Consider the following 20,602-nt stretch of genomic DNA (forward strand, 5'->3'; position numbering starts at 1 on the left):
ACGGGGAGTGTGCGTTTCGAGATCTACATACACAACTGTCGCATGTGAGTATCATAAAGACGACAACGAAGCCCGTCCCCCAAGCAAATGTTCACACAAAGGTTGCCTTTTACGTCTTGGGTAGCGCTTGTGGACGTCACGCTACAGGACTGGGACGTCTTTCCGTGCCAGTGTTGCTTCACTTTCACCGCGGGTGGATCGGAATGCATACTTTGACACATTTTTCTCTCACATGTGTCCCGATCGACACTTCGATCGTGTCCTAGGGCTCCACGCAGCCCTACTTTATTAGCCCACACCGAGGGTGGACGGCCGCAGCATCCGCTGAGGCGCCGAGAGGGAGCAACGATGCTCGTCCGGGGGCTTTGGATATGCACGCCCCGCTTTGGAAAACGGGGGATTCGCCTCTTGCGGATGATTTGCGCGTTGACCGGCGCCGTCGCCGTTTTCTCGCTGCTCTTCGTGGACGTCGTCGAGTCGTGGATCACGTCCATCGGCATGAGCATGAGCCCCGTTCCGGAGCCGCACTCGGGCCTCTTCCCCCAGCAAAGCGCCCCTCCCATCAAACCCGAGGATTTCCTACTCATGCCAAGTTCGTTAGTGTGCCAAAGAGCCAAACCCTACCTCATCACCATGGTCACCTCGGCTCCAGCCCACCACAAGGCACGTCAGGCAATCCGGTCTACCTGGGGTGGGGAAACTGTCGTGAGGGGTCTGAAGGTTCTGACCCTCTTCATGCTGGGGGTGCCATCTGATCACGCACTGTCCAGGCTTCTCATTGAAGAAGCTAAGGAAAAAGGAGATCTGGTCCAGGGGCGCTTCTTGGACACCTACTCCAACCTGACCCTCAAAACTTTAGCCCTTCAGAGGTGGGTTAATCGCTTCTGCCCGCAGGCTCACTTTCTTGCCAAAGTGGATGACGACATCATGTTCAACCCAAGCGCACTCCTGACCCTGCTCAACAAGAGCCACACCTACGAACAGTCAGACTTGTACCTTGGTAGGGTGCATCTCCACGTGGCTCCGAACCGGGACCCTGACAGTAAGCACTACGTCCCCACCTCGGTCTACAAATCCTCCGTCTTTCCAGATTATTGCAGTGGAACTGCCTATGTTCTGTCACGCCACGCCTTACTGAAAATATCCTCAGTTGCTTCTGTTTCACCTCTGGCCAGGGCCCAACCACCTGAAGACATTTTTGTGGGGGTTTGCGCCCATGCAGCCGGCATAAAACCCACACACTCCCCACTGTTTTCCGGTGGCCCATCTGTGCCGTACGGGCGCTGTTGTTATCAAGCCATGGTGTCAGTTCATCACATCGCACCCGCAGAGATGCTAGATTACTGGTCTGACAGCCAGTCATCGGGACAGTGCATCTGGTTGAGCATGAAAGTCTCGCTCTGTATGTGCAAAGTCGGGGCCTTACTTAGCACAGCTTTTGGTTTGGGGAAGGAGTGAGAAACTCATAAGCGGATTTTCAGGGGGGGCCAGGCCAAGTATATGATTTTAAAATTAAAAAATTCCGGTAAAATATTGTCTATATAAGTTGTAAAGCGATAAAACAAACAACGAAAATGAATAAAATGAGCAAAAAAAAGATATTTTTATAATGGGTCAAAATTATTTTTCGAACAGATCATGTGACTAGCACCTTAGCACCTCATTTGCTTTGCTTAGCCAAAAATACGCGAAGACCGAAGAGGCAAAATGGATATGGCGGAAAACACTCAGGTGATTTGAAGTTCCGGTCTGAGACCCCCAATTTAACCACTTTTCAAAATTGTCCGATATGCATGTGTGATTGGAAAGCTTAAAATCTCAATTTTCTGGGGGAAGAAACATTTTGAACAGGAGGGCTTTTTTTTTTTTTTTTGAAATGTTTTTTTAAACAGCAAAACCCTATCAGGATGTGAGAGCAAAATTACAGACCCCATGACTTTATTGAGATATTATTGGATACTTACCTTGTTTCGATCCAAAAACTCCATGTAGCATGTATCACTGAGTGTCAAGACACAGCTGTGAATGGCCACAGCTGGATTTTTGGGGGGATTTTATGGGTGGAACATGGTCATATAACAAGGGTTGCGATGCAGAAATCGCAGACATCAAGGAGTGGTCCAGATTTTCTTTTTCATATATTTACCCTTTTAAACATTTTTTTTTCAATTTCTCTTTGTTTAGATCGATTAATTATCATGTAACATATCGGAGAAAATGCGACAATTAAAAAAAAAAAAAATACAATTAAGCGATAGTTATGAGATAGGTATCCGTGACGTTTTTACAGACGCCATTTTGTAAAATTGTGACATAATTTGTTTACAAGTTTAAAATATGTGAGTGAATAATTTTTTTAAGTCGTTTTTTTTTTTTTTTTTTTAAACGAAATATGAGACATCAGTTAATGGTTCTAAGCTAAAACGAAAGACATTTTGAATAATAAATATAATAAATTTTCTTCATTTTATGGCTGGGTTGACACAAAAGTGGTTGCGCGATGTCTAAACGGGGCTTTCAGGGTAAAACGGACAAATTAAAAATAGTTCAGGGGCTTAATGCGCCATGAATCTGCTATGGCAACATGTAGACATATTGTTAAATCAAACACAACAGTTGTTTTGGCTTAAAATACAGCAGTTTTGTTTAAAGAGGAGTGCAAGAGCAGAAACTGCTTTTTCAGTCTTGTCTGTGTCTTCCGCCATATACGTAATTTTTCTTCAAACCTAAGCTTTCAAAAGCGACAACAACTACTGAGCAAGAACCAAGGATTGAAAATGTGGACCATGAAAGACTAGAGACCATTGACAAAATGGTGAGCGGAGTTTCAATTTACCCCACTAAAAACGCTAATTGTTCAACAGAGCCACCACCTTGCCAATGTAGTTACCCCCATCAAAAATTGTGTCCCACACATTAGTTATGAGTTATGTCGACTTAAACAATTAATTGAAGCCAGAAAAGAACCAGTTATGTATTTTGGACATTGACGTTTATTAAACTGGAGAAACTCCATACAGGACTTGAGTCAGTAATAAGTTATAGGTCATCCTACGATGTTTTAAAACCTCGTAAATAACCAATCACCAAAACAAAGAAATCAAGCAAATCAGTGCAGCAAAGTGGCTCTGCCAAGGGGATACAATTTTTGACTGGGGTAACTACATTGACACGACACCAGCGGGCGTACCATATTCAATGGATGATGTTGGCGAAAAGTATAGCCTAAGTAGCCTGATTTGGAATTCCCCTCAAGAATGATGGGAAACAAAAAACACTCATTTTCATTTATTATAAATATTCTTGTAAGTTAATTTTATTGCTGACACTGCGTTTCGGGGTCATCAACATGTTGTGCCCCCCTGCCCCAAAGGTCAAACTCCGCCTATGGACAAACTTCTCAAAACAGTATACTCAATACAGTGATACCTCCCCAGATAGCAGACCGACATTGAATTAACGTTGATTTTCCATCAAAATCATCAGTATGGTTGAGATCAAAATTTTCGACGTCGAGTGACGTTGAAACAATGTTGTTCTATTGTATGTCAGGCGATGGTTGGGTTAACATTGTTTTATAGTTGATGAACTAATGTTGGCAAATAGTTAATTTATGATTGACAGGGAAATATGATTGAAAAGTCATTGAATAGGTTTTGGTTGTTTCATAGTTGATGAACTAATGTTGACAAATTGTTGATTCATGATTGAGAGGGAAATATGATTGAAGTCACTGAATTATGGATGAGCGGGCGTCTTGGTCGAAAACTTTACATTGATTCAGCGTTGTTCCAATATTATAAATAATCGAAATGACGTTTAGGTTTTGTAAGGATTCCAACGTTGAAATAACATTGAGGATGCAAAAGTGACGTTGATTCAACGATATAAGAATGACAGCGGAATGTTGATCCAACATCTTTTCAACGTCTGTCTGCTATCCGGGTCGCTACTTCGCGCTTCAAACATCGCGCCCTCAATCCATTGCAGATTTTTTTTTCCAATTAAAAAAAAAAAAAAAAATGCAGGATTTTATCGAGATGTCCCATCCGATCACGCACAGCCTCTCACTCCTGAAGCATTTCTTTCTCACCAGGCAGCTGCAGCCATCGGCGGAGTTTGACCTTTGTGGCGCAGGGGCAAAACATGTTGATGACCCTGAAACGCAATGTCAGCAATAAAATTTAGAAGCTATATGCTCGGATAGTAGCTTAGCCCATGCTTGTACATACCGGCATCCCAGTTGTGTGTGTGAGCGCACGCGTTTTTCAGTCTTACTATAAACGTCATAATATATTGATGGGGCACGGAGCCAATTAATAGGGGGCCTATCTCCGTCAAAGCTGACCGAGCGGAAACACAAAGAGCTTTCAATGTTGAAAATTCTTGTGAATAAATGCTTAAATCCCTGAATTCTTTGTACATATGGACGTAAAACAATCTCGATTCTTTGTTGAAAGCAAAAACAAAAAAACGGGCAGGTAGCATTTATTTTACGCAAATATGTCGAATGTGCTGCTACTCTTTAAGCCACTGTGGCGCCGCCTTATCATCACAAAGCTTTTTACGTTGAAAATTCTTGTGAATAAATGAGTAAATCCCTGATTTCTTTATACATATGGACGTAACACAGTTAACAGCAAAAAATCAGGCGGTTAGCATTTATCTTACGTACATATTGCGAATTATGACGCTAATGCCGTAGCGGTTAATTTCTCCAATTGATTTTTTTTTTTCACGTTTCAAAATGCATGCATAATACGAAAAATATATCACCTTGAATCCTCGAACAAATCACTCCTGAGACAATCCTTCCTGTTTGTATATGGTACAGCTTTCGTACTTTTTTCCAACTCAAATCTGGCGTTGGATCACTGCATGTGTTAAAGAATAACTGCGACCGACTTTGACCAACTGAAGAGGAGTGTGGGACGGCACCCTACTTGAAGGCATGGCGCAGTGTCTGGGGTTTGTGTCCCGTCAATATAATTATGAAGTCTATGGTCTTACCTAGCGGAGAAGTAGACACCGCATCCTGTTTGACTGAATATTCCAGCCAGAATCTGTCCTCAGGTAGTTTTGGCTAAGCAAAGCAAATGGCCATCTCTAAGGTGTTAGTCACATGATGTGTTTGAAAATTTTTTTTTACCCATTATTTTGTTCATTTCATTAATTTGTTGTTTTATTGCTTCACAACTATTATTGACATTTTACCAGCAAGTTTTAGTTTTAAATTCATTAATAGGAGTCTATTACATGCAATGACATTTTCGGCCACCAGGAAAGCTATGCCCCGCTGGCCCACCCTTAATCTCCGCGTATGGCTGCAGCTTATTAAGGTAAACGATGAGTGACAAGGGAGCTGCTTTGAAGCGGCCAATTACCTTTCAAAGACCACCGCCTCGTTTAACGTTTTAAACATTGGCTGTAGCCGCTATGGCAACTCATTATGTTGTGTCATGTGCTGTTCTAAGCAGCATGAGTTGATTTGAGAGGACTCCATGAAGAATTTAATAAAGAATTATCCTTTGGGGGGAAAAAAGGGAAAATCATGTCTTACTGTATCTCTTTCCAATGCTAAATCTGAATAAATACATTGAACACACCCAAAAAAAACAAAAAACAAAAAAAAACCCAAAAACATTTTTTAATGTAAATGAGCTACACCTCTACTTCGCGGATTTTATCGTGGGGGGGGTGTCCCATTAACCGCAAAAAACGAGGGATCGCTGCATGCTTATTCAAGTGGTGACTAAGTAAAAAAAAAAAAATCCACTAATGAGGCTAACCATCAATTTTTCCTAAAAGGAACTTAACTCATTTACTAACAGCCCAGTTTCCAGATTGTGTGCTGTAGCAGTTGGTATAAGAACAAAATTGGTATTTACAAAGTTCCGATCTCAACCCAATAGAAAACCTTTGGGTTAAACTTGAACAAATAAAGGATTTCCAGGCTTTGTGGTCTAAATTAGTACTTGACCTTTATGTCTTTCAGAGAAATTGGTCAAAAATTCCTCTTCTTCAAGAATTCCAAATTAATGTGGAAAATAAGAATCTGGTCACCTACAAACAAGCAAGATTTCTGGCTGTCAAAGAGGTCTAACTTCTTTTAACGAGGTCTAACCAGGCTCCACTCGTTACCTGTATTAATGGCACCTGTTTTAACTCATTATCGGTATAAAAGACACCTGTCCACAAGGCATCTCCCTCGATCTGGGGCTCCATGAAAGATCTCACCCCGTGGCGTCAAAATGATAACAAGAACGGTGAGCAAAAATCCCAGAACCACATGGGGGACCTAGTGAATGACCTAGAGAGAGCTGGGACCACAGTAACAAAGGCTACTATCAGGAACACAAGGGACTCAAATCCTGTTCTGCCAGACGTGTCCCCCTGCTGAAGTCAGTACACGTCCAGGCCCGTCTGCGGTTCGCTAGAGAGCATTTGGATGATCCAGAAGAGGACTGGGAGAATGTGTTATGGTCAGATGAAACCAAAATAGAACTTTTTGGTAGAAACACAGGTTCTTGTGTTTGGAGGAGAAAGAATACTAAATACCATCCGAAAAAAACCATACCCACTGTGAAGCATGGGGGTGGAAACAACATGCTTTTGGGCTATTTTTCTGCAAAGGGACCAGGATGACTGACCTGTGTAAAGGAAAGAATGAATGGGGCCATGTATCGAGACATTTTGAGTCAAAATCTCCATCAGCAAGGGCATTGAAGATGAGACGTGGCTGGGTCTTTCAGCATGACAATGATCCCAAACACACAACCAGGGCAACAAAGGAGTGGCTTCGTAAGAAGCATTTCAAGGTCCTGGAGTGACCTAGCCAGTCTCCAGATCTCAACCCCATAGAAAATCAGTGGAGGGAGTTTAAAGTTCGTGTTGCCCAACGACAGCCCCAAAACATCACTGCTCTAGAGGAGATCTGCATGGAGGAATGGGCCAAAATACCAGCAACAGTGTGTGAAAGCTTGTGAAGAGTTACAGAAAATGTTTGGCCTCTGTTATTGCCAACAAAGGGTACATAACAAAGTATTGAGATGAACTTTTGGTACTGACCAAATACTTATTTTCCACCATGATTTGCAAATAACTTCTTTAAAAATCAAACAATGTGATTTTTTTCCCACATTGTCTCTCATGGTTGAGGTTTACCCATGTTGACAATTACAGACCAAATATTTTCAAGTGGGAGAACTTGCACAATTAGTGGTTGACTAAATACTTATTTGCCCAACTGTATATGAGCAAATAAGGGGAAAAGCAAACAAAGCCCTTGGGTTGGCCTGCTCAGATATTATTTAACGCCTGTAGGCTGCATATACAGTATTCTTTATTGTCATTTAGATTTATTACATGACATATTGAAGTGATTTACTACGAGGGTTATAAAAATCAGAACGCCATATTAACTAGGAAAGCTGCCAGTGAATGTGTGTATTCTGAGAACACTGGCAAGTCTATTAGAAATGGTTCCTAAAAAAAAAATGAAACTACAGCCAGTTTTGTATTATTTACTGTAGGCTGCATTGTTTACATCAAATGGGACGAACTCACAGCTAGTTAACGTCAAATGGGTTGAACTCGCAGCTAGCTTTCAAAGCTAATATTAAAAAAAATATTGCACTGAGTCTATATATTGATCCTATACTGAGTAGGGGTGCAACGGTTCAGTTAGCCCAAGGTTCGGTTTGAACCTCGGTTTTGGGATCACGGTTTCGGTTCGGTTTGCGTTTTGCTTTTTTTTTTTTTTTTTTTTTTTAAACTGCCCTTATTTTGCTTTTAAAAAATGAAATAAACACTTAAAATGTAAACATTTTCGACTGTTAAAATGCCTCTTAGCTCTTTGGCTAGTAGTGACTGACTACTGAAATACACACACAGTAGTAAACAAGCTACTTGGCAAAGTAACTGGTGATACCTTTAATGTTTTGTTTTTCCATAAAAAAAAAAAACACAAAAAAACCCCCCAAAAACATAGTAACCTTTGCTATGTTTGGAGGTCATTTAATGTTGTGAATCAACCGTTAAAGTTGATAAAATTGCTCCCGTTTTTGCATCAGTTCCCTTCTGTCTACTTTCGACATGTGAAAATTTGAAAACTGTTTCATCAGTTAAAGATAGACTCAAGTCAAGATTTTGCCGATTTAGGAGTATTTTAGATAAAAAGTTGCTTAGGTTCGCTCGTAAGGTTTACTACAACAGAGCCTTTCTGACAAGTTTACTGCTCTAAAATGGCGGCTGTTTACTAACGCTACCGAGTCTGTCATTTCGCATGTAGTTCTATATACAAGAGACATCCAGGCGTAGATTGTATGTTGTCGGCTAAGTCAGGTAATATTGGAGCCACCTAGCCTAGCTAGCATCGCGTTTGCTACAGCGTCTCAACAAACACTCTTCCCTCTCAGAGTCTCTGACTTTTCTCGCGTCATTCAAGCAACGCATTGTCTCGTTGCAGAAACGGTGACCAAATCCGAACGGATAAAAAAAAAAAAAACGTAATGCACGAAAAACGTGCAGATTTTGGACGTAATGTATGGCGTACACATTCAAAAATGAGTGCTCACTTGTACAAATTACAACGAAACCGTACAATTTGACAGGTATGAATTATAGTGGACCGTCACAGTTAGGTAGTAGCACTCTGTAGCACGGGACGTCCAACTTCCAACTATCAGTGGTCAGGGCGAAACTATGTGCTTTAGCGAAATCATCTTCGATGGCTTTGCGTGCCATTTCATAAATGTCGGGGATTACGTTGTTGGAGAAATATGTACGCGAGGGAACAATGTAACGCGGGTCAAGCGTTGCAAATAAATTAACGAAGCCCGCCGTGTGTTTTCACTGGTGTCATCTTCGGGGTTGTCCTACCCTGAGAAAGTGATATCTGTGGGTGATGCTGGCTGAGGTGCCGGAGTCATGTTATAAAAGTGTTGCCATTAGCATGGGGAACAAGCGCTGAGCAATGCTTGCAATTTTTTTTTTCAATATTTTCTCTCCCTCCGCATTGTAATCCACGGTGAAACCAAAATGTTGCCACACCGCAGATTTGAAAGAACCCGGTGCTTCCTCAAAATTCGGTCTCTCCACTCGCCATAGAAAGTTTTCTTTCTTGTTTCACTTCGCTTGTAAGCGAGAGAGGGCGTTACTCGGCTTCTATTACACAGGTGCTTGACAGCGATCCGACATTTACTTGCGGGGCGGGAATTTCTCCACCGCGGTGCTTCACGTCACACACAGGCACACAGAGCTCGATCAATTCATTCCATAAGCGTTCGGAATACATTATTTGCAAAACCGAAAAGGTGCGGTTCATAAAGGCGTATTGAACCGTGGAGGGCGAACCGAATGGTTTGGCTTTGAACCGCAAACCGTTGCACCGCTAATACTGAGCAGTATTTATGTTTTGTAGCAAGACTAAACATTGATTCAGGCTTGTGTCAATAAGGTGGCGTTAACATCTACAGTTACTTGTTTGTCCTTCTGCACTATGCAATCCAATGAGTTCCTAACAAAGAGAATGTATGTAGATATGGATTATGAAAACGGTGTGGTTCTTCATTAAACAATTCAAAATCTTTCAGTGGATCCCAACTTTGTTTCAACATACCGTGTTTTGGAGCCATTTCAAATAAGTCAAAGTACAATGCTTCCAGCAACAGTGTGTGTAATTTTTAACCTACATAACAGGAAGTAAATTTCAGAAGGCTTACTAAGGCGGTCAAGTTGGGGCTGTTTTTAAGACTTCCTTTGTGTCATTGCCAGACATTCGTTTCAGTAAAACATCTTATAGTGAATACTTGACTATTTCTGTAGTTTGTTTATTGTGTGCTTATGCTAAAACTGCATAACATATGCCGCATACAATTTATGTCCACAAACATTTTAACCACCAATTGAACAGTGAAGAAATATTGTACATCAGATGGGGTTAGACATTTTTTGACAATTACAAAATATAAAGACCTAAGGACAGCTGATCGATCAAGCCATTAGTAATGATACGCTGTCATGGTGGAGGCTGTTTTCAGTTATCAGTCGTAAACCACACCAACACGCCCTTTGTGCGAGTTCCATTTGATCATCCGAACAGTCAATTCAGCTCTAAATGCACAAGGTCAGGCGCATGTCTAGGCAGATAAGACAGGAAGTGCTTTAGGCCTTAAAAAGCTGACTACAAATGACCTGCCAATCATCAAAAGCAATTTCCTCCTTCAGTTTGTGGCATGACTTGTTTTGCCCACACACAGTTGGTGCTTCACTCTAGATGAGGACGTTGCAAGTGATTTTATTGCGCAATCGTTCCTCCATTACTTTTGGAATCTGTCCAGAGCAGATTTTTGGCTCGAAAACGATGCCATCTTCTTTTCCTTAGCTTTTCTTTCCTCTGCTATCTTCTTTTTATCCTCCATACTTTGCACTATTAGGTCCTGGATGATGAAAACAACTTTTTCAGTCAAAGTAGCAACTTCAACATATTTGATTGCTGACTGTTATCACACTTACCCTCTTGTCAATGTCAGCCACTTTCTTCTTTCTCCTTTCCAAATTGCCTGCTGAGCTGCGACCCTTTTTCTTATGCCTTGGGACAAATCTTTCTTTGGCAAGAGGATCAAAACCCTACAAACAAACAAACAGTTTTCATTCAAATTTAGTAGATTCTTAAGGCTTTTAGCCTGAATGATAAGATTTTGAAAACTAACCAGCGCTTGCACTCTGTCTTGGTGCCTCTGCTGGAAGGTGCCAAGATCAACCTTCCCTAGTTGAGTGGGATCCAGGCTGATAAGCTCCGGCTGGATCTTTTCAAGCAGAGCCTTAACTTCCCATTCCTGCCTCTGTTTGGCACTGCGGTAGGGATTCGAATCCAAGCCGTCAAAGTTTGGCTCGCCGGCTCCTGGAATTGAAAATTATGTTGTAACTACCCAAAGACATTTTAATAAAAAAATTAGGTCAAACCTGGTACGAGCATGCTAGTGAAGCCTTTCCCGTGGCCGACTCCGAGCACATCCTCAAAAGGGCAAAATTGTAGCCCCCACGCAGCAGCCTGTACTCTGTGGGCCAAGTAAGGTTTAGCCACCTGAGAGCTCCACACATCCTTGTACACCTGAATTCAAATTATACAGTCAGCAGCAGTTTGGCAAATATTGAACAATTAACCCATGTGCTGCGATTGACGGAATTAGCCAGCAAGCCTCTCCCAGTTCAAATGGAATTCACGTCTAGCTCGTCAATGGCAGCAAATGAGTTAATCATAATGCCATGTTCATTCAAGATAACATGACTGACCTGGACAACATCCCCTGTGGCTGCGGACAGCAGTCCCCGCTGGCTTAGCGACAAACAGGAAGCTCCAGCAGGGAGGAAGTAAGAATTGATAGCCTGGAAAGTTCTGACGTCAAAAACCTTCAGCTTTTTGTCCATGCCTGATGTCACCATATAGCTGCCAAAATAGGTAACAAGTTATTCGATTCCTCTTGCGGAGGAGAGTATTGTTGATAACAGGAAAGATGGTGGTTACTGTAGCTGAACGATTTTAGACAAAAATCTTAACAGCAATTTTGATTCAAATCATGTTTCAGTTCAAAAGTCATTCATAAACGTGACATGGAATTACATCATTATATGTCTTATAATGGAAGGACACTCAAATGTTATGCGATTCTTTTTAAGTTTTTGAAAATTGGTTCTAAAAAGCAGTGATTTTACTGCCTTCTAAAACTGAATATTAATTACAGTACACTGTATGTAGAAATTAGGGCTGTCGAACGATTACATTTTAATCGAGTTAATCACAGCTTAAAAATTAATTAATCGTAATTAATCGCAATTCAAAGCATCTCTAAAATATGCTATATTTTTCTGTAAATTATTGTTGGAATGGAAAGACAAGACGGATATATACATTCAACACACTGTACATAATTGTTTATTATAACAATAAATCAACAAGATGGCATTAACATTATTAACATTCTGTTAAAGCGATCCATGGATAGAAAGACTTGTAGTTCTTAAAAGATAAATGTTAATACAAGTTATAGAAATGTTATATTAAAACCCCTATTTATGTTTTCGTTTTAATAAAGTTTGTAAAATTTTCAATCAAAAAATGAACTAGTAGCTCGCCGTTGTTGATGTCAATAATAATTATGGAGCTGAAACCCATAAAATCAGTCGCACCCAAGCGCCAGCAGAGGGCGGCAAAACACCAAAAAACACATGTAACAAGTGGAAATGACACTTTGCTGTCATTTTTAATCTGTTTGAGCGGGCCAAGTGCGTTAAATGCGTCAAATATTTTAACGTGATGAATTAAAATAATTAACGCCCGTTAACGCGATAATTTTGACAGCCGTAGTAGAAATATATATTGAACTATAAGTGTTTTAACTTTTTACTTGTGGGATTCATGGTATGATGCTCCCGTGTTCTAATTTAACAAATGCATTAATTTAGACACATGTAAAACAAATAAATTAGGAAAAAAACAACAAAAGAGTTTTTATTGTCACTTTGACTTACTGGTGAGTGGAGCTCGGAGACAGCGGGTGTGTAGGTAGGTAGTGAGAGGGGACCAGTGAGCCCTGTTGTCTAGCCAGTTAACGCACACAACGCTCATATTTTTCTATCATTTCCACCTTAATTTCAATTGTTTTTTTTTTCACCACCTGCGCTGACCTTCTTGGGAACCATGTTGATTTCTCTCAAAAGAAAATCCGGCGTGCGTCCGTCTTGTGGGAAAACAATGAACTTGCGACGCTGTCATAAATCGTTGTATTTTGAGCATGTCGTCATATGTCGAGGTACCACTCTATATGGATTTTTTTCTTAAATTTTGAGAAATTTTTGCAGTGCGGCTTAAGGTCAGGTGCGCTCTAGTTTGCGGAAATTACAGTAAATGCATTTAAAAAAAAAAAATTACATTCATATCTGTGTATAACATCTATTGAAATTTTTTAAAATATACATTTTGAGGACCAGGGGCTTAGACAATGAGTGAATAGTATGGTGTGCTTAACTCATTTGCTCCCAGAAATGTATAAGTACATTGTATTTTTAAATGCTTCACTGTCCCCAAAACGTATTTATAAGTCTTTTGCGTATTTTTTTTTTTTTTAACAAGAAGAATTTATTAGAGTTGGGAATCTCTGGCATGAAGCCGATTCCATATGTATCTAGATACAAAGGTTACGATTCGATTAAAAAACGATAAATTTTTAAGGCCGAGCGATTCGATATGACTCGATACAGTTTCAGAGCGATACGGTTCCATACAGAGTGAAAACGATACCATAGTAAACATTTGTTGTGTGTGTTTGTACAGTATTTTAAACATATTAAAAAAGATTAAAGATTAAATTAAACAACAAAATTTCATACCAATGTTATGTTTAATTTTTTAATGAAAAAAAAAAAAAAAGCTTACTATATGACCGTCATTTTGTTGGATGGGATTGATAATAAAATATAACGCCAGTGACAGACAACAATAAAGTGCAGCAATTTAATTACTGTATTTCCTGGTGGTTTGAACACAATAGGTAATTAATTTAAGTGCAAACTTTCAACATAAACATCTTACAAGCAAAAAATATTAATTATATGCAGCAGCTCTAGGGAAAAAAAATTAAACCTGCTTGTGTTATCATAAATGAAAATAATAAATTATGCTTTACCACTGGTATAACTGAGGGAACACAAACATGGCATTTTAGACGGACAGGTCTATAATCATTACTTTAACCTTATACAGAGCAAAGTCATTCACTTATGCCTGTGCTTCCACATTTTTTTATTCCTCATCACTGTCTATATCTTTTTTGAAGGGCAGATTTTTCTTGAGGAAGATCAACTGATCCACATGTTCATGTTTAAGTACACTGCGTTTCGTGGAAACAATATGCCGCCCTTTCCACCACGAGAGTGGGTTAATTTTTAGGGTTAAAAACTCACAATACCTGTACCCCTTCAAACTTCACACTAGTTTTGTCCCATGCGAACAGATCTGGCTGCCTTCGTCACTTCTAAGTCCAACTTATGTTTTCCGGGGTGCGTTGAAAATCAATCGCTGCACGTCGCTGGCGTGGTGCGCAAACTGTCCATTGTTTTAGCATGTTGCTTCGTTGCCACTACTAGTTTCGTTTTGGGCTGTAAAGAAAACGCTACGGAGCGTGCGTTACAGTGGTTTTGTTAGCTCTCGCGTTGTTAGGACACGCCCGTGACGATCGGGTAATGACGGCGACTACTGGCGGTTCTGCCGAAATGAATGGGAGGTTGAGGCAACCACGACGGCGGTCACAATCTAAGTGCGCTGTGTGGTGAATGACTCAAGCGCAGCATGTGAGGTAAAAGCTAAATTATCATATTAAGCAATGCATTGAACTAGGCATTAGAAGCAGATTCTTGTCCTCGCGATAGCCGAATTCTATCTCTACTATCGGTTCATTGAATATTTAATGGCTAATTACTGTCGAATGGTAACTTTACTATCGATACAGCTGTAACTCTCACCTGTAAAACCGGATATGAGGTCGTGTCAGTTTATCGTTCTCAAGCTTAGAATCTATAGTTTGCCATCTATCTGAGAAACAAAAAACAAAGCTCCAAACCCATTTTAAAGCAATAAAACTGGCCACTGGAGGGCAATAGCGCATTTTTTAAAGACCCGCAACCCGATTCAACAGCAATGAAAGGCCGGGCAGCACTGTCGGAGCGCTGGCGGCAGTATGCCAGGCGGCGGACGACCGAACAAAACAACTGAGAGGACGCCTGGAATGCCAGGCGCTGGACGACGGAGCAAAACGACTGAGACCACCGTGCAGTGGGCTCGCCAAGCAGACCCCGCAGAGATTGAAAAATAATCCATCTTTGTGAGACGGACAACGATGAGGGAACAGTTTACACGGCAGACGCGGCGACAACAGGCGTCATCGTCATCTCTCAGTAGTCATGTGTAAACAAATTGTTACTTTGCTATCAAAAGCTCTATTATTCTTGTTCATTATGATATTTTGTAAAGGGAAAAAATTATTCAGTTTGGGATGTAACTAATGCTAAAAATAGCTGTGTTAAAGTAAGTTATGTTTGAAATGTATTTGTTTACAAAAGCTCATTTTCTCCATTTTTTCCATCAGAAATTGGAAAATTGCTCAAACTAAGCTATTTTCTAATGCTGATTTCTAAAGAATGGAAAAAGATATGAACTTACTTTTTTCTGCTGAAAGAAGAGAGTCTAATCTTTCTTTTGGTGGGTTCCATGTTTATATAGCAATAGAACAGAATTTTCTGTGGGCCTTGCAAAATCAGTCAAAATCCAGAAAAACGGCCGGGAGCGAAGGGCCTTGCTCTGGTGAAAACGGCTGGGAGTGAATGAGTTCATTAAGACTGAATAATTACAAAGTTGCAATTTGATTAACTTTTATAATCAAGACCTACTCCTAGTTTAAACATTTTATTACTTATTAAAGTTCTTAAAACAAAAAAATAATTTGCATACTTGAATACCCTAATCCATGTTTTTTCCACACAAAGGTATATTATAGTAGATGTTGTTTGTCCCTTTAAAGTAGTACCTTGCAGGTATTTTTGCTATTTAGTCATGGGTTTTCACGGTTTATGAAACTCCATATACTTTGTATTTACATATGTCCAGAACCTTCCCTCAATCAAAGAACACGTCTATGTAATGTTTCTTTTGACTCACGTTCCTGTTTTGTCCACAGCAACAGAGCGCAATCCTCCATGGTGACACAGCATTTTCACGAGGGCTTCTTTTTGACTGGGCGACCAAAGGGTGACAGTGCCGTTGGGATGGCCAAGATGGATGATGGCATTATTAGGGTTCTGACACATCACATCGAGACGGCCTGTCTTGGTACAGATGGCAGAGACTTCTTTTCCCACGGATACGTCAAGATATTGCAGGAAACTTGTTGCGCTCTCAAAAACAGTAAAAAGTAACAGCCGAATTTTAAAAGGGAACAGATCAATTGCCTTTCAATTTCAGACCCAAACACATAATACAATATGAACTTACAGCGGTGGCGAGCAGGAAGTGGTAGGGCAGAAACTGCATGCGAAGGACGTCATTGAACTTGCGAATGCAGTGAAGCTCTATCCCGTTAGAGTCGTAAATATACAGCCACTTTTTCTGAGCTACTGCAAACATGGTCTCGGTGTGAAGCCATCTGCAAAGTCCACATTTAATTTTGTTGTTATTTGCAAATTCCATGCAGTTCGCAAGTTATTTGTTAGCTTCAGGCCTCTGGAGGGGCTAAGTTAGCGCGAGTCAACGGCACTTTCCTAGTATGCCAATAAAAATACGATACAGATCAACGAACAGATCCAACATAGTCAAACAAATTCAAAACATAAATCATTGTTCCAAAACATCCATGCAGCCAAAACAATGTCACACCCAACTGCCGTAATTCATTCTGCAGGACTATTTTTTTAGATGTGTAATACGACCACAATAGAGAGGAGTGCTTCGGTCAATCGTGCTCACGCTGCATTTGAGAAAGGTGGGAAGTCGGACTTATGCCACTCGAAGGGTATCAGTTGCAATGTCAAAGAGTTCCAAGCATATGTAAACAGCAAAGATGGCTGATAGCGACAAGTTGTTTTTTTTTTGGCCATCAAAAACAACATTTTGATCTCCAGCAATCCTGCCTTCACGTAAGCGATCAAATAGTGGAGGTGTTCCAATAATAGTTTTCCAGATTGGAGGTTGGAAACTGACTTCACACCTTCCTCGAATGCAGCATCAGTCTGCTAAGTTAACTGATGGGCGGCAAAAACGCGAAATATACATTTAAGAGGCCGTGGAAACAGAAGAAATGGGCAAAGGAAAGGTTCCACAAATTCCATATGAAGAACTAAGAATAATATAAACTGGTTACTTGCTGCTGGCAGCCACATAAAAAATTAGTGGAAAAAAACCGATGTGATATCGCTTCGCCCAGCTCCTCTGCCGAGCTTCTGGATTATAAATGCTGCTGTTAATCCTGCAATTATTGATATGCGATGGTAAATTTTAGGGCTGCAGCTTTCGAATATTTTAGTAATTAAGCAATCGACTGAAAATTCTATCGATCGAGTAATCGGATAAAACATTTTTAGGTGAAGAGCAATTATAAATATACTTGAGAAAACAAGACATTTCATCTAATATTGAACCATTTTCAGTCAATGTCTTTATTTTCGATGTACATTGTTGAAAACAGCCAACAATTGCATCTCAGATGTAATACATATATATATATATGTATATATATATATATATATATATATTTCTTACCTAAAAATTCCATTACGCTTGATAACACAAATCACTTAAAAGTTAGGTGTTTTTCCCACGTGTTTCAATTGAATTTCCATTTGTGTCAAGCTATTTTAAGTTCTAGTTAAGTTTTAAGTTAGTCTAAACTATAAGTCCTGATAGGATTTTGAGTTTTTGCAGTGTTCAAAATAAATGTATGATACCTGCTGTATTGGAGCACATTAGGGACCAGTACTACTTGGTGTTTTATCCAGCAATGACTACTGAGCTAAAATTGACAATAGCATTATTAAGTTTTTATTTTACACCCTCATCACTCTACAGCGCTGTTTTCACAGATTAAATAAAGCCTGTATGTATGACACAGCCACACATCGACAGTGGTCATAATTAATAGAAACCTAGTCCTTCGCAGGGCTAACGTTACGAGAGCGAGTGACAGTAACGGTAATCTAATTTATTAGCGCTTAGAAGTCTACTGCTTTAAGATGGCGGCTGTTTACTAACGCCACTGACTCTGTCATTTCGTATCTAGTTCAACATACATGTGATCTCTATGAGACGCATCAGACGCTACCTACTACCACCGTAGCATCATGCGAGCTAGTTTTTAGCAACGTCAGCATCATATGTAGCGGCTGTCGGCTGCACTGTTTTTTTTTTATTTTAATTGCTTCTTCCTCTACGCACGTGACATCAGCGCGTTGTCCCGCATTAAAAGTAGTCCAGGCAAAACGTGATGCTTAGAGCTGTCAAAATGAAACGATCACTCGAGGTGAATAAAATCACTCGGATCCGTTTATAAACTCGAGTTACACGAGTATTTGTTTCAGCTCTAGAAAGTTTTAATAAATATATCCTGAAACCATAGCTAACACTATTGATTGCATGGGTCACTGATGATCTACATGTGTGCATATGTTGTTTTTTATTGGCATGCCAAGATGGACCAATTTACTTGCGCTAGCTTAACCTCTCCGAAGCCCTGAAACTAACAAATAACTAAAACTACAAGGAATTTGTTGAAATCAACTGCACTGACTTATTAAACCCTCACTAACTCGAAGATTAAGCCTGATGTAAAAAATCCTGAACTTCCCCTTTAAGAGTGACAATATGTCCCCTTTTGTGCATGACGGTCCTGTAAATTGATGATTTTTTGCAATGTTCCAAAAATTGAGATGCTGTCCAGCATATCTTTAAATGCCAATATATTTGAAACTGCCTGTGTGGGGAATTTGTAAAATCAGCACAGGCAGATCTTTAAAATAGTGTCAATTGATCGCTTTCTCGTTTGGAAGCCTTAGGTACCAATGTCAGAGCTTGTTTGCACCTTAGATTTAACATATAAGGCCACAAGTCTGATATACGTTATAAGGTAAGTCCTTTTGCATCCGAACTACGCATGACAGGTCAAGTGTGTTTAGCTACTGAGAAAATTCCATGTTCTTGTATAAGAAAAGGAGTTGATCCACATGCTCAGATGAAAGTGTGCTGCGCTGTGCAGTGACAATGTCTCCTGCAGTCGAAAAAAACTCGTTCTGCAGCAACACTGGTCCCTGGGATACATAAGTACCTCTTGGCAAGCTTGGCCATAAAAGGAAAATGTACCGCATTCCTACCCCACCAGTCAAGAGGGTCCTCAGAGAGACCGAGAGCAGGAGTACTCGTACAGTAATTGTTAACTTCTTGCTGAGCCCTGGCCTAGGCAGACTGGGGCTGACGCTGCCTTTCGGCTTGAGTGAAATCCTTCCCTAGCAGATCCTACAACAGGGAGGATGACAAAGCTGTGTGTTCTTCTTTCATCTCTATGTTTGGTGGGTCGTCCTCTTCCCCTGCAACAGGTGTTTGTTCCTCGTCCTCTCGCTCAATTTGCTTTGGGGTAACACACAATGAGGAAAAAGGAAAAAACAAAAAGGCTCAAATGTTTATCACAATTTCATTGTTAACTGGACATTTGATACAAATGATTAAATTTGAAATATTAGATCACAAATTGAATTATGCACAAAATAAATAAATGTTATATTATGGAAGAGTAACACTTTACAGGGAATATTAAATAACATATAATAAAAATAGCAGAATTACCTGTAGTTGTGCAGCAGCCTCAAAAGTGACTCTTTCATAGGTCCCCTCTCTGTCCTCCTCTGACAGGAAGGGCAAGCTTTTAAAACGAGGATCAGGAGCGGCAGCTGTCTGAAGAGTTTGCTTCTCCTTCTTGCTGCTGTATCTCTTGCTGAGGTCCTCATGTATGGCTCGTTTTATCTCCCTGACCAGTGGAGACACCCCAGGACTGTCCTTTGTCTCATTGAGAAGTTTAGCTTGCAGAGGAGCCATCAGAGAAATGGTTGGGCTGCTCTCTGCTGATATGACATCCGTTGCATCCTTCAGGGGCTTGAGGGCTGCCATGACATCCTCAGCATTTGTGACATCAGCCTCACTGAGTGTGCATAGGTCTTTATCTGATCTTCTCACCGAGGAGAAAGGAGTGTGGCGGTGATGGCAGGCTGTTGCTCCAAAAACCTGCTCACCATCTCAAAGGCACTGTTCCATCTAGTACAGCAGTCGACTTTCAGTTTGTGCTTAGGGATATTAAGCAGCTTCTGGTTCTCTTAAAGCTGGTGTGCGCCAATGGTGCTGCGGTGGAAAAAGGCCCCAATGCTCTCACTCTCCCTAACAGTCTGGCCACACTAGGCACTGTTGGAATTTAGTCACCGCCGGCCAAAGCTGCACGGAAACGGCGGCAGCCGAACGGAAATGGTGCTCCGCTGTTTACCGCCCCCGCGAGCCAAACCGGGAGGAAGCAAAACTCTGCGCGTTCTCTTCTTATTTTAACCCTTTGTACTGACTCCATGTTTCAAATGGAGGGGGGGGGGAGGGGTCAGGAAGGACAATTCTGGATCCAAAATAAGGCTACATAGAAAATGTTTCCGAGCAGCAAATCTGTGTTATCTCAGTGTCCAGTGTTTTTTAAGTCCGTGGTGGAGTAGGCCGAGCCGAAAGTGTGTCTGGGCGTTGCTTTTGGGACCTTCCCTCTATGGCCAGATTTGGGCGGTTTAGGTTCGTGTGCGGATGGGACGTGGTTGCCACAGCGACCGACGCTGGTCTTGACGTCCCAAGCGCCCGCTATCAACTTTGTTATCCGGGCTGGCGCGACTTGTTTTAGGACAAAGCGCGCTGGTCTTTGTCTTTGTTCGTTGTCGGGAGAACTGATTGCCAGAGTTGGTGCGTCGACCTTGCTCGTGATGTACACGTTGGGTTTCTGTGATAAGATGGCGTTGTGTATCTATTCTGCTTCTTTAAACTATG

At 40.8% G+C, this 20,602-nt stretch overlaps 2 protein-coding genes across 2 annotated transcripts in view; one reads left to right on the top strand and one right to left on the bottom strand.

The window, feature by feature from the left end:
- Nucleotides 1–8,989, top strand: b3galt4 (UDP-Gal:betaGlcNAc beta 1,3-galactosyltransferase, polypeptide 4). Its single transcript, XM_057825643.1, has one exon. The coding sequence runs from the start codon at nucleotides 349–351 to the stop codon at nucleotides 1,456–1,458; it is 1,110 nt and encodes a 369-aa protein (XP_057681626.1). The 5' UTR covers nucleotides 1–348; the 3' UTR covers nucleotides 1,459–8,989.
- Nucleotides 7,770–20,602, bottom strand: part of wdr46 (WD repeat domain 46) — a 23,063-nt gene continuing 10,230 nt past the window's right edge. Inside the window, exons 8-14 of the mRNA XM_057825630.1 lie at nucleotides 16,046–16,196; nucleotides 15,713–15,948; nucleotides 11,296–11,449; nucleotides 10,966–11,113; nucleotides 10,713–10,903; nucleotides 10,516–10,629; nucleotides 7,770–10,439 (exon numbers count right to left, since the gene is read on the bottom strand). Coding sequence (XP_057681613.1) covers nucleotides 10,320–10,439; nucleotides 10,516–10,629; nucleotides 10,713–10,903; nucleotides 10,966–11,113; nucleotides 11,296–11,449; nucleotides 15,713–15,948; nucleotides 16,046–16,196 — 1,114 coding nt within the window. The 3' untranslated portion in view covers nucleotides 7,770–10,319. The remainder of the gene's footprint in view (nucleotides 10,440–10,515; nucleotides 10,630–10,712; nucleotides 10,904–10,965; nucleotides 11,114–11,295; nucleotides 11,450–15,712; nucleotides 15,949–16,045; nucleotides 16,197–20,602) is intronic.

The sequence above is a fragment of the Corythoichthys intestinalis genome, chromosome 2 (assembly GCF_030265065.1).
Source record: "Corythoichthys intestinalis isolate RoL2023-P3 chromosome 2, ASM3026506v1, whole genome shotgun sequence".
NCBI classification, from domain to species: Eukaryota; Metazoa; Chordata; class Actinopteri; order Syngnathiformes; family Syngnathidae; genus Corythoichthys; species Corythoichthys intestinalis.